Source organism: Saccopteryx leptura, chromosome 3, assembly GCF_036850995.1.
Source record: "Saccopteryx leptura isolate mSacLep1 chromosome 3, mSacLep1_pri_phased_curated, whole genome shotgun sequence".
NCBI classification, from domain to species: Eukaryota; Metazoa; Chordata; class Mammalia; order Chiroptera; family Emballonuridae; genus Saccopteryx; species Saccopteryx leptura.
The window spans coordinates 21,626,057-21,643,633 of record NC_089505.1 but is presented as its reverse complement, the minus strand read 5'-3'; the positions used below and the strand labels follow the sequence as shown (position 1 = coordinate 21,643,633).

Here is a 17,577-nt window from a genome sequence, read left to right as displayed (position 1 = left end):
GGAGTTGGGAGGGGCCATGGCGTGCATGGGCACCAGAGGCTCTGGCAGCGGTGGCATGGGCTGGCAGGGCTGCTCAGGGGGGCTGTGGGGGAGGCCGTGTATCTCAGCCTGCAAGGTACCCACAAGCCCATTCTGTGCAGGGGCCCCCAGAGGGAAGGGAGCCAGGGCGGCTGCCTTCAGCTGGAACTGGGCAGGGATGGGCTGAAAGGCGTTGAGAAACTCTCCAGCCTGCAGGCTCTCTTTCATCAGCTCCTGCGAGTGTGTCTTCTTGGTATGGCGGGTGAGGTGGTCTTTGCGCCCAAATCTCTGGGCACAGAACTGACACAGGAAGTCCTTGCAACCTGTGTGGACCACCAGGTGGCGCCGCACATCTTTGCGGGTGTAGAAGCATCTCTCGCAGTGGTCGCACTGGTGCTTCTTCTCCTTGGCGCCATGGGGCTTCTCCTCGGCATGGGTTTTGAGGTGCTGCAGCAGCACCTCTGTGCTCCTGAGCTCCAGGCCGCAGACCCCACAGGTGAGGTCGCCACTGCTGGCCGCATGGAGCGCCATGTGCCGCTTGTAGCCCAGCAAGGTGTGGTACTTCTTCCCACACTCCTCACACACAAAGGCCATTTTGTTGGGGTCGTGGGTTTGGAGGTGGTTCTTCAGGTGGTCCTTCCGGTTGAAGGTCTTCTGACAGTGAGCACACTGGTGAGTCTTCTGTGGTGAGTGGGTCGCCATGTGTCTAGGAGCAGAAGGGAAAATTTCACAATTGACTCTGGTTTTTAAGAAAGCCGAAGAAGAGTATAGAAAGAGTATTAAAATATTAATGGTCATTTTCCCTAGGGGTTTGTATAAGGGATCATTTTCTGTTTTAAAATACATACTTTTCTATATTTCCCAGACTCCACATACATAAAACATAATAAATAAAAACAAGTGCTACTAAAAACGTAACACAATGTCTCCCCCCCCCCCCCCGTAAAGAACATGGTTTGAGTACACATCTCCTCATGCATACAAAGTGATGACAAACATATAGAAGTATTTTAAAATATATGATCATAAAAAATATTTTTCAGGAAGGAGTTAAATGGGTGTTGTATACTCTGAAAATTCCTGAATTTTGACTCAACTTGCCCTATATAAGAAATCCCATGACCCCACCCCCACCCCGCCTTAGGTTACTGTTCCTAATACAGTTCCTGCTTGGTCTTTATTGATGGAGACAAGAGTTCAGGCCATAGACCAGGGGTCCCCAAACTTTTTACACAGGGGGCCAGTTCACTGTCCCTCAGACCGTTGGAGGGCCGGACTATAAAAAAAAACTATGAACAAAATCCCTATGCACACTGCACATATGTTATTTTAAAGTAAAAAAAACAAAACGGGAACAAATACAATATTTACAATAAAGAACAAGTAAATTTAAATCAACAAACTGACCAGTATTTCAATGGGAACTATGCTCCTCTCACTGACCACCAATGAAAGAGGTGCCCCTTCCGGAAGTGTGGTGGGGGCCAGATAAATGGCCTCGGGGGGCTGCATGCGGCCCGTGGGCCGTAGTTTGGAGACCCCTGCCATAGACATAACACTAAGAAGTCTATCGTTAACCTCAGAGCCTCTACTTGGACCCAGCACGCCAACGCTACCACCTGGATGCTCTGAGCCCCGTGCCTCCCGTGAGATCTTTAGACTTGCATCTCGGTTCCCTCCGTTTCATACATTCCTATCAGCTGTCATTTCAGATATGTGCTCTCCATTTCCCCCCCAATCCCTGTTAGAGCCGTTTAACTCACTTCCTGAAGGTCACTGGTACCTTCGTAGGTACCATTCAAAAGGACCTTTTCTAGAAGGACTAAGCTCTCCTTCCAGAGCAGCTGTTTCTGTGACCGAGCTTCAGGGACAAGCCAGTCATCCTAGTCAATGAGAAATTTCAAAATCGCTATTTTATACTTGTTATCTGTAAAGCACAGATTAGTTTTGGAAAACCACCACAATTCCATTTTTATCACAGTTCCACAAAATTCCTAAAGTCCAGACTCTTGGTTTTAAAAACTCAGTGATATAAGGGGACCCTGAGTTTATTATCATCTTTAAAACTTTAAAAAGGTTCATGTTAATAACTGTGTCATACAAAACACCAAGTCCTATATGTTAGTATTTCTTACAAAATAGCACCCTTGAACAACCTGCAGCTTGCAAATACAACATAGGTTGCTTCACGTCGCCTTTGACAGTTAACTCTTCTAGCTGTACTGTCTGTCCACTTCAATGCAGCTGAGCCTGACTTTGTACAAAAGAATTTCTAACAACCCCCTCTGCAAAAATATAGAATTTCTTTAAAAAAATGTTTAAGTCAATGTATACCCAACCTTTGACCTTATACTGTCCATTCCTGATCCTTTTCTAGAAGCAGAATTAGTAAGGGGTGGACAGGAGCAGCTGTTTAGAAAACAGTGGAGGAGACTGGCAGCCAGTTCAGAAACTTAGAGCCGGTCTGAGCCTGTCATTTCTCAAATATAAAAAAGCAAAGCCTCACATTTTCTTCCTCTTTCCCTTAAAACAAACAAAAGTAGGCAGTTGCCCTGTGCAGGCAATAGAAAGAAAAGTAAGTCCCCCCCCCCCCCCCCAGCTCAGCAAGCAGAGGGATAGGACGGCAGAGACAGGTATAAACAACGCTGAGGCGTGGAGCTGACACAACAGCCATCTGCGGGATCGGAAGCCATGCTGGTGTCTGCAAGTCCCTGCAGTATTTAAAACCATTCACAAGTTGCAGAAAGCACTTTTGTGGAGTCTGTTGCCTCCAATAAATAACCACATTTTATACAAGGTATCCCCAGGTATATCAGCAGTAACAGATGGGAGAGAAGACTGGTTTACAGACTTGGCAGTTCAAGAATTTTCTATTTGGCCCAATACTAATGAATCGGGCCCCAGAGCTCTGTCCTGGATCTTCTATTCTTGCTCTCTCCGCTTTTTTTCTCTGTGGAGGATTCTGTCCACTGAGATTTCATTTACCACCGAGGAGCAGATCAGTGCCCCGGTGACTACTCTGGACCTGGGGTCCCGCACCCTCTCCTGCCCTGCTGCTGTACCCCTTATGAGAGTGGCGCATGCTGACCATGGGGCCCGGAGCCCTCACACCACTTTTCCCAGGTCACCAGCTCCCATCCCTCTGGATTCCTTGACTCAGTCCTCCCCCCCCCCCCCCCGCCGCCTGATACCCTCTCTTCCCCTTTTCATGTGTCCCTTACATACTCATGCAACAGTCCCAGCCCAGAATATAATCCTCTTACAGCTGAAATGACTCTGACCACTTCTGTCCTTCTCTCACCCTGTCTTCTTACCTCACAACCCACAGACCACACTCAGTCCTACAGTCAGCACCAAACACTGCCACTGGCAGTGTCACCTGGATCCTGTCAACGACCTGAGACTTCTCCAGGGCAGGGCTAACTGCTTACACTGGCCTTCTGGCCGGGGACTGCCATCCCAATCACCCTTCCCTTGCTGTCTCCATCTAACTGCTTTCATTTGCTGTATGGGGACCCATATTCTCCTCACTAGTTCAGTCCGTCAGTTCTTTTTTCTCTCAACCTCTGCTTATAAAATGGAGCGTATGTTGCAACTGAGGGAAATGGGATGGAGTGCTGCCCTAGTTTTTTTTTTTTAAAAAAAGCAAAGCCTAGAGCATCCTGCCATCTCACCACACTTCCTTACTCCTGTCCGAGGTCGCGGCTTCGGGCCGGAGAGGCAGGACCTGCGGGTGGCGGGCCGGTGGCTCTTGCACAGAGGACACTGCTTCCCCTTTTCCCCCTCACTTCACACTCTTAACGAGTTGCGTCCCTTGTTCAGAACCACCACCTCTTAAATATTGCTTAAGACTTCCCCAGGGTGGTTCAGCCTGGTAATCCCACCTAATTCCTGTCATTCCAGTAATCCGCTAGCTCCATGTCTCTCCCCAGCCTTTATCTCCTATCCATGTCCTGGTCCTCATCCCCCGTGACAACACCCGCGCAGTGGCTTAGCCCAGCGCGCCTGCCGACCGTGACCGAGCGGCCATCTCGACTGCGCACGAGGAAGCCTGTTGCAAAACGGGAAGCCTTTGCCACAAAACAGGTGCACACAGTAGGCACTCCGTACTCACATGTATGACCACGGGGGAGCAGCCTAGGTACAGAACACACGATGGAATTTTTAAAAACCTAAGCGTTGATAACCGCATTTAAAAACTCAGCTGGTTATGTTATCTCTTACGGCAGTATTCTTAAGGGCCAGGAACACAATTAAATCTCTCTTTTTTTAAGTCTCTCAAGTGTTCTGCTTCAGGCACACGCCAGGATTTCATAGTGATGTGGTCCATGTTTATGTGGCTCAGATGTAAATCCTCTCTTGCTGAATTCTGACTACCAGCTACGCACTGAAATGTCAGCAGTCTGAAAGTGGGAGCTCTGAAGTTCATTTCATGAAGACTAAAGGGAAATGACGCATGTCCCTTAACCAGGAAGCAGAAGAAGTGTTCGCTGGTGGGGTTCTGCGTGTGTCGCTCGGAGGGAACCGTGTACTTAGTACACGCAGCATGCACTGTGAATCAGACACTGTGCAACTTAAATCGATTCTGTGTGTATTTTGCTATTTCTATGATATAAGAATCCTCTGGAGGCAGAAGCTGCATCTCATATATCCAATTTCCCTCGTGGAAGTTCCTAATAGGCACCCCAGAAAAACTTAGACTGAATATACTATTTTTTTAAAGCATCTGCTAAAATGGAAGTTTTTATCCTGTGCCTTTGAAAATCTGATGAAGTACATGTAACATCGGCAGACCCCACAGACTTCCACTTGTCAGGCTGGCTTTCAGACCCATGTTGAGAAACGGCTCCAAAATGTTTCCCCCTCTCCATCCTCACTGTCAGGACCTGGGCCACCTGGGCTAGCCCTCCGTACTTCCGACCCGGGCTGTTACAGATTTCAAATCAGTCTACCTGCCTCTCCTCTCTTCTCCAAAATGACTACCACAGCCATCACTCTAACGTCCTAACAAAATCACGTTCTTCACTCCTTAGACTCATGGGAATAAAACACATCTCCTATGGCAGTGGCCAAGGCCCAAGGGGTGCTGCCTCCTTCCAGCCCCTCTGCAAGCCCCACCGCATTCCTCCTGCAACACCGCCCTTCTGTGCCCGTGCGCCTCGAGGCCACGGCCGAGCGCTTTCCCGGGACCTCCTTGCTGTCCACCTCCTAGTCCTTCTTATGTCACAGCTGAAGACTGTCCCTTTCTGAGAAGCCTTCCCAGGCCTCGGCACGCAGGGGAGAACTATGTTCTCCGCCTGCACAGATCTGTCAGAGCACTCCGACTGCCTCCTCCTCGTGTCTGCACGACCACCTCCTCCCCAGCCACGGCCCTTTGCACCTTCCTGTCCTCAGACCTGGCGTGTTGTGAGAGCACGAGACATATCGGCTGAAAGAACGAACTGGACGTGGCACAGAGGAGCAGTCATCACTGGACAGACAGTTTCAAAGGCTGACACGTACCCACGCTCTGCGTACCTTCTCTACTTCACCGTTTGGTCTGAGGGCTAGCAAAGCCATTTCAAGGCATATGTCAAAGCACATACCTTTTCTAAGGCCTCTCACCTCATTAATTTATATCTGGAGATGAAGGCTTTGCCACACTCTGGCTGCACGCACTGGTAAGGTCGCTCCCTGGAGTGGGAATAACTGTGGATAGTGAACTTCTCCAGGGTGAGGAACATCTTGCCACATAACTGACAGGGATAGGTGGCCATGGGCTTTGCTTCTCACACCTTCCTTTTAAGATGCGCTGACCAACTGCTGTGCCATTTACGCACAAACGGAAGGACGGTGCTGACTGAACTCCAGCCCGGGGGACGGGCAGCGAGCGTCTTGGGCCTGGTTCTACTCAGACACGGGCCTCTCAGGGATCACTAGCTCTGCTTCCCGCCGTCCCAAATCCTAGTTTATGTGCAGGCTGAGGCTGGGAGCAGAAAGTGTGAGGCACAGGAGAGATCCCAGTAGAAGGGTAATCTGCAGCACTAGAGCCAGGGCTAGTCCTGGATCACCAGACTGTCTGTGGAGAGAAGAGAAACCGTTTTCTTGCATTAGCTATTGGAAAACAATGCTTTTCCTCCCCCACCAGTTCAGAATCAACTCCCCAGAATCTACGTCTTCCTTTAACGGGCTCTAAGGCGGCCCAGCTCTCTGTCCTCCCTGTGGGCTTGAAGAGGTCCTTCTGCACAGAAGTCCACTTGTGCTGCCTCTTCTGAGGAGCGAGGCGCGGAGCACACACTGTTCTGACAGATGAAACCCACTCGCTCTCCTTTGTGGTGGGAACGGCCATTTCCATAGACTTGGTATTATCTACTTCAAACCACCGGCTCAGGTCAGTGTGAGCAAGGCTCAGCTGACTAATTGAAAAACAAACTGGAGTTGGAGTGTCGTACAAGTACGGAAACAGAAATCATCCCTGCTGCTTCAAACCACGGCCCGTCCCTCTTCACTCCGTCAGCGTAATGTACGCTGTTCATCACACCTGTTTAAACTTCCAAGAGAGGGGACGAAATCATTTGTATACATCTAACTTCATTTGCTTGTGAGGTGACCGTGCCGAAGAACGCAACTCGAGGATGTAAACCCAATGTGAATCAAGCTGGTCTAGTTCACTGACGTGCCTCAGGAGGGGAGACAAGACATCCCCAGGGAAACAGAACTGACGGCTTGGGGGCAGCTCGGGCTGCACCGGCACCATCCCCTAGTAAACTGTTTTCACTCATCTCTTCCCCTTTTGTGCACGGGGGCACTTCCTCATTCCCCAGCCCCACACGGAGGGCCAGAACACCTGTTGGTCGGCCATTCTATTCTAGAAGGTGAGCCTGCTGAGTCTTTAACCTCAACTGTCTCAAACCCAAATTATTAGCACCCTTTCAACCCAAGCAAAGTCACCAAAAACTAGGCGCTTCTTTTTCTACCGCCTGACCATGGTCTGAGGAGTCTCCCACGCGTTTTAGCATCATGGACAACACAGCACAGCGCTGGTTACCTACAGTCCAGTGCGAGTCTAGAGAGAGGAGTTCTCGGGCGGGTGGAGGGTAACCTCTCAAGTGCCAATTAGAGCGCCATCCGCTCACATCAAACGCACTGGAGTGGCTCTGCACACAGGCTGGCCTGCCCTGCACTTCGTCAAGGAGGCAGCACCCTCGTGGTCATCCGACCAATCACGGCCGGTCCTCGGGGAGTCTGTTCCCTGCGGCCACTCGTTCCCTGCCAAGTCTTCAGAAGTGCTCTTTATTGTAACAAGCCCGTTTCTGCTTATCGTTTCAGTAACATTCAGCTCGGAAAGCTGGAGTCGAGCCAGGTGGAATTTTATTGTAATAGGTCAAGCACCTTTATACCAGCCAAGTGCACAGGCGAACGTATGCTCCTTCTCTAGTGGCCAAAACTGCAGCAAAACTTCGGTGTTCCCCATTAACTGGCTCGGGGGGTTCCGGGGCCTGCTCAGAGTTCACGGGAGCTGGCACCGGGCAAACACCCCTCACCATCCTGCCCACCTGCTCAGAACCTTTGGGAGTGACGTATACTCTGACCCAAAGCTTCGGCACTGACCCAAAGGCAAGGACACGCGCGTTCTCAGCCAGCATCTTGGCACCACACTTTCTTTCTGAGGGCAGTTCACACATCCTTTGTTCCTCTGCAACGGAGGGGGGTGACTTGAACAGAACCCCTGTCCAGGCTCTGCCCAAATCCCTCTCCCTGACTCCCTGCTTCCTCACACTAACCCAGTTCATGCCCGAGGACCGGCTGTGAGGCGTCCCCAACAGCCCTGGCCGCAAAGTAATTCCTTCCAGGAATTCTACCCTGTGGCCGAGTTTCGGCTGCCAGGCCTCCTGATGGGTCCTCCTCCTCCCGCCTAAGTCTGGCTAACACTGGCCCAGCTATAAAAGGCACAGGACTGAATATCACCCTTCACTATACTCATTCACTGAAATTGCTCTGCGTTCTTCCCAGGCCTGCCAAAAAAGAATAAAATACACACACAATATGAAGTGTGAATGGCTTTCTACAGACACAGCTCACCGCCTATTAGCCTGGGTGTCTCCCTGGAGCACGGGAGAGAGCGCTATGGGGGTCCAGTTGCTTATTCTGAGTACAGTGTTAAGGCTCCCCAGTTGAAATAAATGCCTGCTTACCCACTTGTTAGCTCTGTCCTGAGTTTCTGTTTCCTCATCTGTGATATCCCCCAATGAGTGGGCGGCTGGGGGCAAGCAACTCAAGCTAGGGGTCTGCAAGCACGCTGTCATCCAAAAGCACACTGTGCACATAGATGGGACTAAGGAAACAGGCACTGGAAGTAGAAACCATCAGCTGGCACATGGCTCTAACTGCTCAGCTATGGATAGAACAGGAAAAGAGACACATTCTCTCCCAACATATAAATCACTATCTATTACTCGTCTGAGGGGGAGTGGGTAGTCTGGAGGATGAACAGGCTTCCACACACAGAAAGGACTTATTGGTCCAAGGGAAAATTAGCCTGCGTTCTCTTGTTTCTCAAAACATACGACTTTGACTGCTTACCAAACACATCGAGAATACGAAGAAAAAATAAGATGTATTAAATTTTAAAAAGAAAAGGTGTCTGCCCTTTAGCATTAATCAAGTTTTCCCAGATCCAATCTCCGGCCACTTCCCCGGACTCAGAAGACCAACAGTTGTGGACATCGTCACCTACTGTCCTCTGGGGACTTCAAAGACGGGAGGTATACAGCTCGGGAGTTACAGACACGGCCACGTTTTATTTAAACCTGAGGCACATTTTCTCCAACTCTTTCACCCCCACTGAACTTTCTCTCAAAGAACAACAAAAGGTTAAGTCATTTTTATACTTAGTTATTTCATGAATATCTTTTCCCAAGACTTTATCTTTGAGTTTTAGATCTGTGTGTGAACTATACCTAGTCCAGTACTAAGTACAAAGTTGGTCCTCAGATGTTGAACTAAACTAATTATATGATAGTAAACGTTCTTCCATTCCTTCAGGAAGTCTTTTTTTAAGTGACGAATTCAAATTCATGAATACTTCTTTCATTCCCCGTAACTTTGTATTTCATTAATATGGAGCTTCGAATATAAATATTTGCACACTTTTCATGATATCCCAAACTTCTATAAAAATAACCTTTCCCAACAGACTATAAATTCACTGTGGCCAAGGATCAAAGCTTAGCTATTTTTAAAAAACAAACTGTAAGGATAATGCAGCATCTCCCATCACCATGTACTTGACCAGTGCTGGCTGGCTGTTGATGACTCCAATCTTTGGTGGAAACCTGATGAGCTTTGTGGCCACATCCTTAAAACAGACCTGTGATTAACTGTCTATTATCTGGCAAACCACCAACAGCCCTGCCAGAGAGCTGACAGAGGGACGGTCCTGATGATAATCAGGCTCCTCTGCGCCGTGACACACAGATTGCATTTGAGTCCTAAATACGGTAATATTTCAACACCTGTCACCCTAGAAAGATAGTAAGTCTTCCCCCAAAACATCTCAGGACCTAATTTTCAATCCCCTTGATTCTAAAAATACTGAGTGAGTGATACAGATCTGCCAGTACGCCAAAGAAGGCTTGTGCCATCTGCTTCATTCTGTTCGTGCTGATTATTTTAGGGATGAGAGAGGATCAGATTGGAATAAGAACATATATATATATGGCAACAGCCAGGAGGGGCTGTGCCCCCGGGTGGCTGGTCTATGAGAGTGGGTGAGGCCCGAGCACAGCTGGAGTCGCCGGGCGTCCCCAGTGCTGAGTAACACAATCGGCTAATGGGGGACAAATGTTTTACAACAGTCTCAAAATAAACTGTGACTTCTGGCTTCTATTTCCATTGTCCCCAGCGACACAATGCCAGGCCCATTTCTGGGAGGAAACTGAATGGCCATTCTTAGTCTTCCCACTTGAACACTCGAAGTGGGAAGTGTTCTTTTTTTTGACCCCATTCATCGCCATTCCTTGGAGATAAGAAAGCTCTACTCTAAACATGTCTCTCTTTCCAGCTCCCCAAACCTGGGATTGTTTTCTACACAAATGTGTTAAGGCCAATTTTAAAAGGGGCCTCTCCTAAGCTTCTGCCTTTTCTTATGCTCACAAAGTAAGAAACGCTGATATGAAAAGAGAGACTGTCCTCCTCGGCGCTGTCAGTTCAGTGTGGCTCTGTACGTACGAAGTCATTCACCTCCACTAACACCGGAGCCGACACATCACCTGGAAGGAGGCTCTTGTCCGGGATGAACCCGTAAGCTGGGGGCACAAGGCCTACCGCCCATGCCTGCAGACCTCTCTCCCCGGGGGGCCCAAAGGCCCCCCGCAGTCAGTGCCCTTGCTAACTGACCATCTCTGTGTTCTCCGCGCTCTGCCACCCTGGGATGTCCTGCCCCTCCTTGTCTACCTGGGAAACCCCCTTCTCCCAGTCACTCCCAGGCAGAGGAGTGAGCGCCACCCCCACCCGCCCCGGTGGGAGCGAAACGGGAAGACCACTGAGGAAGTGACCCCAGCCCAGGCGAGGCCCCGGTGGCTGCGGGGGAGCCGGAGGGAGGTCAGGAAACCGGGGCTAGCTCCGAGAGAGCGGTGAGTCTGGGAGGCCCTGCCGCCACAAAAGGCTCTTCTGTGCTCCCTGCAGGGCTGTTTACTCGGCGCCTGGGGGACCCCACCCCCAGATGGCTGAAACAACTTCCCTCCTTTGTGCTTGCTGGTGGGAAAGCCTGGCTGCCTCTGCCCTCCGTGCTGCTCTGGGGGACGCTGCCCCGCACCTCGTGACCTGGGTCCCCCACGGCCCGCTCAGCAGTCAGACCTGCTCTTTGCACTGTGACCCTGAGAGACTTCGTTCTGGTCACTAACCTAGAGACTAGGCTCTTATTTTCTTAGAAACAAGGCCTAACATAAACAAGAAAGCCAAACTGAATGCTTTATCTCAGATTCAGAGAGAAAATTAATAAGGAAGCTGTCGTGCTGATTACACCACAGCTTTGGACCATCAACTGTAGGCACTAAACTTAGAAACACTGAAAAAGCACAGAGTGCTTTCTATTTACAAACAGTGTGAGTAATATCGACGAGTTAATGATGGCAAATTAAATAAAAGTATTGTGGCTCCAGCCTCTCCTGAAACTCTTAAAACAATGTTAACCAGATTTCTCAAAAGCAGCCTACAGGAACAGGAAAGGAGGCGCTGCACACAGTTCTGGAGGCTGGGGGCGGGAAAGGAGCAGTCCCTCCAGGAAGCGGCCCGAAGAAAGCTGAACGCAAGCAGGCAGCGAGAACCTCCGAAGTGAACTTTTACCCGCAGAGCCCACGGAAAGTCTCAGAAACTTGGGCACCTTTGGAAGTGGGGCTGGAACTGGGCATGGAAGCCTTCAGCCCTCTGACCCCCTCCCTGTGGGGGGCCAGGCGATGCCCCCCCCACCCCCGAGGCTGAAACGGGACAGGCGGGGAGTGGAGGTGGGCACCCCTCCCCTACTTGGCCATCAGAACCCTGGCCACCAGGACTCGGCGCCCCACGGCAGAGAGCTGGCCAGAGGAAGAGGAAAGAGCTGACGCCCAGAGCACACAGCAGTCCCCGGGGTCTACCTGCCGTACCCTGTGACAAAGCCCTATCTAAGCAGAAAGAACCCGAATCAGCTTTGGAAAGGCCCTGCTGTCACACATCAGTGGGCAGCAGAGGATCGCCAGGAGAAAAACGGACACAGAATACAAAAAAAGCAACGAGGATAAAGAAGGAAAAAAAAAAAAAAGACTCTATTGAGAAGAAAACTTCAAAAACAGATCATTAATATCCTAGAGAGAGACGAATTTCTTGGTCCGTCATTAAAACCACGGCCCTTGTGCTCCCTCCTCCGCGGGGCCTTCGCTCCCCATTGTCCTGGGCTGGCCACGCTCCAGTCCTCATTAGCCGGTTCAGTCCCGGCCCGCCCCTCCGGCCCCCCATGCCCTGTGCTCCCGTCCCCTGCTTTTTCTCTTTTGTCAAGCACTTACTACATCTGACATTCTCTGTTTTATTTCTGAACGCCCCCTGCCACCACCCAAATAGACACACTGCAATAAAATTCAATTTTTAAACCAATCGGATGGGCAAAACTAGAAAGCCAGGCAAAAACGAACTAACTTAAGGGAAAGGGGCCACACATCAGACCGGAATCGTGGGCAGGACACGTGTCTTCAAAGAGGCTCTTCCTTAGGAATGTGCAGATACGATTCAGCGGAACTGCTCCGCAGAGACGCATGCACCAAGAGTGAAAAGGACTAGGAAAACCAGGAGGGTAAGGCACACGGTTGTGTAAGGAGTGATCATCTCTTGGGTGAGACCTTAAGGGCGGTTTCATGAAAAGCCAAAGTCAAAGCTGAGCCTGCAAGTTCACCCAGTGTTCCGGGGAGAAGTGCTCTATATCAGCTCGACACAGGGACTTGACAGGAAGGAGCTCAGGGTGACTGGAGAAGGATGAAAACACGGGGACACTGTGGACAGCTTTGCCGGGGAGAAATGCAAAGCCCAGTCACGAAGGGTCAGCGATGGGTGCTTCCATCCCACAAGGAGAAGGTGGGCTTTTGTGTTGTAATATTTTAGTAGGTGACCGATCAAGCGATTCAGGGAATGCCAGCCGCTAACTCGGACTTTCTGCGGCAGGTGGGGAGAAGAGGCAGAAGCAGGGAGAGAAAGCCCACGAAACACTGTCTCCATGGGAGTGAGAAGCAAGGCTGAAGGCATAAGCACAGAAAGCTAAGCCTCAAAGAACCACAAAGGACTGAGAGGAGCCAGTCACAAGGGACCAGGACGACCCAAGATTGATGACCAGGTTTCTGGGCAATGGGAACCCACTGTAAGCAACAGCCTTGTGAGGTTTTACTTCTTAACAGTAACCACAGCAGGGATGTCTAAGACATGCTGGAGAGTGTGGGGATCCGGAGTGCGGGCTTCTGCCGTATCTCAGAAGAGATAGCAGTGGCCTGAAAGGAAGGGAGGGCAGAGTGAAATGACACTCTGTAAACAAAGCAGTCGGATGAGAACTCTGGTCGGGTGAGAGAAGAGGAGATAGGGTGGTGGGCAGGGGAAGGAAGAGTGAGCGCCAGAATACGGATCTGGCAAAGCACTGGAATGAAGAGTTCCGCTGCAGAGACGCCGAGTTTGACGGTGCCTGGTGGGCAGGCAGGCCGGCAGAGACCTCCAGCGAGGAGGAGGTGTGCGGCTCTTCTAGCCAAACGCAGCGAATGTGCTCTGAGACGCTCTGGCTTCAGGGAAGTAGGTGCCATTGTGAATCCTGCTTCTGTGACTTGCTACCTCACTGAGCTCTACATGGGTGGCCCCAGATCTTGTCAGTAAGCTCACATGATCAGCCCCGATTGGTTTGGTAAAGTGGGTTGTCCTGGGGGGGGGGGGGGAGGAAGAATTTGTTTTCTTTACGGCAGGCTGCAGCTAGACTGATCCTCCCTTAGGACATCTATTCCGCATTGTGGATCAGGGTGCAAGCAGACTTGTGGGAACATGCAATTCTCAGAGGCTTCAAGGACAGAAGAAGCCTTCTACCTCTAAATTTCCCCAGCTCCTCTTGGGGAAGACAGTGTATAGTGCAAGTCAACGATGATAAAAATAAGCAAAACGAGAATTAAGTTTGCACTAAAAACAAACAAAAACTTGATATGATGATCCAAAATAACTTCTAACTGGTTGTAGTAAAAACGAGACCCTAAGAGCTCAAACTCCCTGATGGGTTGCCCATTCTACTAAAAGAAGGCAGGCTTTTTACAGGTGGGAGCCTTTTCTTTGTTACAATACGTTTAGCCAACTGAAGATAACACCTAAGCTATTCAACAGTCAAGGCTAGCCACTCCAGTCTGCACGAGAGGAGGGAGGAGGGAGGAGGGCGGGCAGAGAAGCGGTAGGAGTAGGGAGAGAATGCCTGAGATGGTCCCAGCTGTCACGGGATGAAGTCCTAAGAAGCAAGTGAAAAGGCAGAAGCCCCGGAACGTGAGCCTCAAAGAGTCACAGAGGACTAAGAGAAGCCACAGGACCAAGGGGCTGAGCCCGGATCCACCACTGCAAGGAAGATGAAAGCGGTCTGCTCACACCCCAGGGCCGTCCCTCGCCCACACAGAGGGGATGCCAGGGGTCTGCACAGCTGGAGAGACTGCAAACAGGGCCGAAGCAGAGCCCGGGATGGGCCGTTCCACATTAACACTCATCCGGCAGAAAGGAGGCAGGGGAGCAGCTAAGAGATTCTTACATCTTCCTCAGGCCTCCTCTCCTCACCACACACACTGTATTTTTAAAACATAAACATTTAGGAAGGAATACCAAATGTCTACAAACGAGCAAAACAGGCATGTTGCACCCCGAGAGGCATGTGGGAAGTCAGGTCTGGTTCTCCTGCTGAAATGGACCGGACCTTGCTGTAAGAAGGCTATTAATGAACTCTAGGTAGCACGGTAGGGGTGAGGAGCAGAGAGCCGTCCTGAAATCCAGACAAGAGCCTCTGGTATTAGGAGAAGATTTTCTAGTCATTAAAGTCAGCGATGGGGACTATTCCTTTGTGACAGCTGAAAATAGATCCCCCTCCTCCCTCCCAACAAAGCCTCCCCGACTGGCCTTTAGGCCCTTTTAGGGTAGGCTTCTATAGCTGACAGCCCTGATCTCTTTTCCTGGGACTCAGGCTAGGGCACGGACGAACCAAAACTACCTAATTAGCAGCTGGGCCTATTGTCCTAATACGGTCACCATTCTGGGGAAAAGAAAAGCGTGGGTCCTTCCCAGGAAGTGTGTGAGGGTAAAGGCTCAACTGAGAAAAGAAACAAGAAAAGCAGACTAGTCACATGGGTGACGGGAGCCAGATTCATGAGTCAAACGTCTCTTGAAGGATACTTAAAAACTGTGAGATCTGCAAAGGATGCTCAGGACCTGGGTGAACTGTTTGATCCTGAAACAATGATCTCCCAATAAACAGAAAAAAGGCTTGAAAGGCCAGCTAACAATCCAGTCAACAAAGTATCTCCTGGGGGTGGAAGTAGAGATAACCTTTTGTTGTCTTTTCCATTTTGAGTATCTTCACTTTGTAAACTTTGATAATGAGTGCTAAGGCTGAGTCTAGGAGTGCTCCAGAGGGACGAAAGGGAGGGGCCCCGTTTTGGACAGACAGCACAAAAAAAGCAGAGACTCAAGCAGCACAGGGCAGCAGGGACTGCAGGGTTCTGTCTGGCCGGAGTACAGGGCAGACTGCAGTGGGGACGGTGCTCCGAACACAAGGGTCCCATACTGAAGGAGAGGAATCCGGGGTCAGCCTACAGGGACCAGGGTGCCGGGAAAGCGAGGGCCGTTCATCCATGGATTATACAAGGAAACAGGTCCCAGGCATCACTCACCCCGCCCCCATGGAGAGCCTCACTGCCCGCAGGGCACAGCCCAGTGAGAAGCACTGTTCTCAAACACTAAATGGTCTTTCCAATGCAAGATGAGCCTGAGAGCAAACCTGATTACCCAAATGGACACAAGTGTAATTGGCAGTTTTAAATGACAATTCAGCACTACTGTTTTTCCAGCTTTTTTTCAGTGGATGAGCATACAGAACTCACTTGCCATCAACTGTGTACACAGTTGGGAAAGAAAAACAGAATCGCTGCCCAGGCCTAACACGCTCCCCTTCCTGCGGCAGCCGGGCTCGGGGGCCACTCGCTTGAGTGATCAGACACCTGACCACTCTGCTCCCGCGAGAACTTTCTCTTCGCCTTCCCAGGTCGCGTCTGGTAAGTTCCAATGACGCGGGGCAAATGGTTCATCCAGAAATACTTAATTTGCAAATATAAAAAGATTTCTATTTAGGGTATAAATATAAGTATTTGCCCTTTAGGGTGACCCCGGTTGTTTTCATTTTCCCTTTTGAAGATGATAAACATTTTACCAAGTGTCCACCTCAAAAGGAAATGACACTCGAGACAGCTTTTCTCCGAGCGACTGCGCTCGCTCGCTTCTCTGGCAGGGCAGAAGGAATGTCAAGGAAATGAGGGAGAAAGCGAAAAAGAGTGGAATGCCAGCGGGCAGGGCCTCCTCTCCCTTTCACCTTAAGCCTTTTCTCTCCCCCATTCACAGCTTTGGGTCCTTTGTTTGTTTAACAAACCATTACAATTATACCCAGTTCAATGGCGAGGAATGCGCACTCCCTAAGTAGCTGTCCCTGCGATCCACATGTGTGGTCCAGCCCAGAGCCCGGGCGGGCGGGCTGGCGGGCGGCCGGGCACCTTGCTCACAATAAGTCCAATTTCCCGCGTCCGCATGCTTGCTGCTCCTTCCCAGTAGCCTATAGTGACATCTCCAGTTGGGCTTCCTTTCCAGCTTACCTAGCTACTGTGCTGTCTGTCCGTCCTGCCTGGGCTTGTCCCACTGCGCCCCTGTGTCTACTGCCGGGTGAGCCAGCCGGCCCCGACCCTTCTTCAGCCCACAGCCTCACCAGCAACTACTGGGCAGATGCACTGCAGGACCTGCCTGGTCATCGTGCCCAGTCTTCTAATGGCAATCATATGGTAGACGGAAGACACAATAGCAAGATTCTCTGCGCCTTCCCCCCCCCCCCCCCACCTAATCAGAACCGCTAGTAGATACACTGGCAGGTTGGGATGAATTTCAATTTTCTTGGACAATAAATAAAAATATTATTTAGTAAGAACATGATTATCATGATATTTCAGAGGGACCCAAAATAATATTTAGTGAAACAACAGCATATTTCAGCTGACCTCGTAGAGCCCTCTCATGCTAGTTTGTCTACACAAGGACCATCTGCCAGCCCTGTGAGAGAGGCGGAAAGGCATCTTCATTCCCATCCAACAGATGAGGAAACTGAGGTTCTGAGACGAAAGTTCTTTACCCAAAAAGCACTGACGAATACGATACTGCACGTAAGAAACTGGACTAAGCAGAACGTCTAGTGCACAGTGAGTGCCCCGAGAGTGTTAGCTTCCATTGACACCAGTATCGATGACCACGGTGGTGACCAGGGGCCAAACGCAGGTGCTCCGAGCGGAGCCCAGGGCTCTCTCTCCTTACACCTTGCCACTGCCTAGCTGAGTAGTCCACACCAGCACTAGCTTTCACTATAGTGTTTGCAAATAAGTCCTCAGAATGTGTAGCCTGGCTTCCCCAGAGCTGCTGGTGTGTGACCAGCATCTTCCTCAGGCTTATCGGTCAACATCGTCCACAAAGGGGAGGCCAATCTCTACACATCCTGTAAGTGTACACAAGTCAGGAGTGTTGTCAGGGCAGCTTGCGAGCTTCTGAACCGACAGGGCTGTCTGCAGAAATCCCACAGATCTGCAGATACCACGGGGGCTGTGGAGAGGGGACAGCAGAGGCCAGGACAAGTGGCTCACTGTGCCCTCTACGTCCCTGAAATGCAGTGTCCTAATGCTTTTTTTAAAAAAAGAAATGGTTACAATTTTGTTCTACGCTATTTTTGCAGCTTGAGGGCAAAATGTACCTTTCTGAAGTACCTTGAACCTCCTGCAGCACATCCTTGACTAATTTTACTATGTGTCC

At 50.4% G+C, this 17,577-nt stretch overlaps 1 protein-coding gene across 1 annotated transcript in view; it reads right to left on the bottom strand.

The window, feature by feature from the left end:
* Positions 1-17,577, bottom strand: part of PLAGL1 (PLAG1 like zinc finger 1) — a 55,027-nt gene that overhangs the window by 4,761 nt on the left and 32,689 nt on the right. Inside the window, 2 exon segments of the mRNA XM_066373078.1 lie at positions 1-724; positions 5,623-6,076. Of these exon segments, the coding sequence (XP_066229175.1) occupies positions 1-724; positions 5,623-5,774 (876 nt within the window). The 5' untranslated portion in view covers positions 5,775-6,076.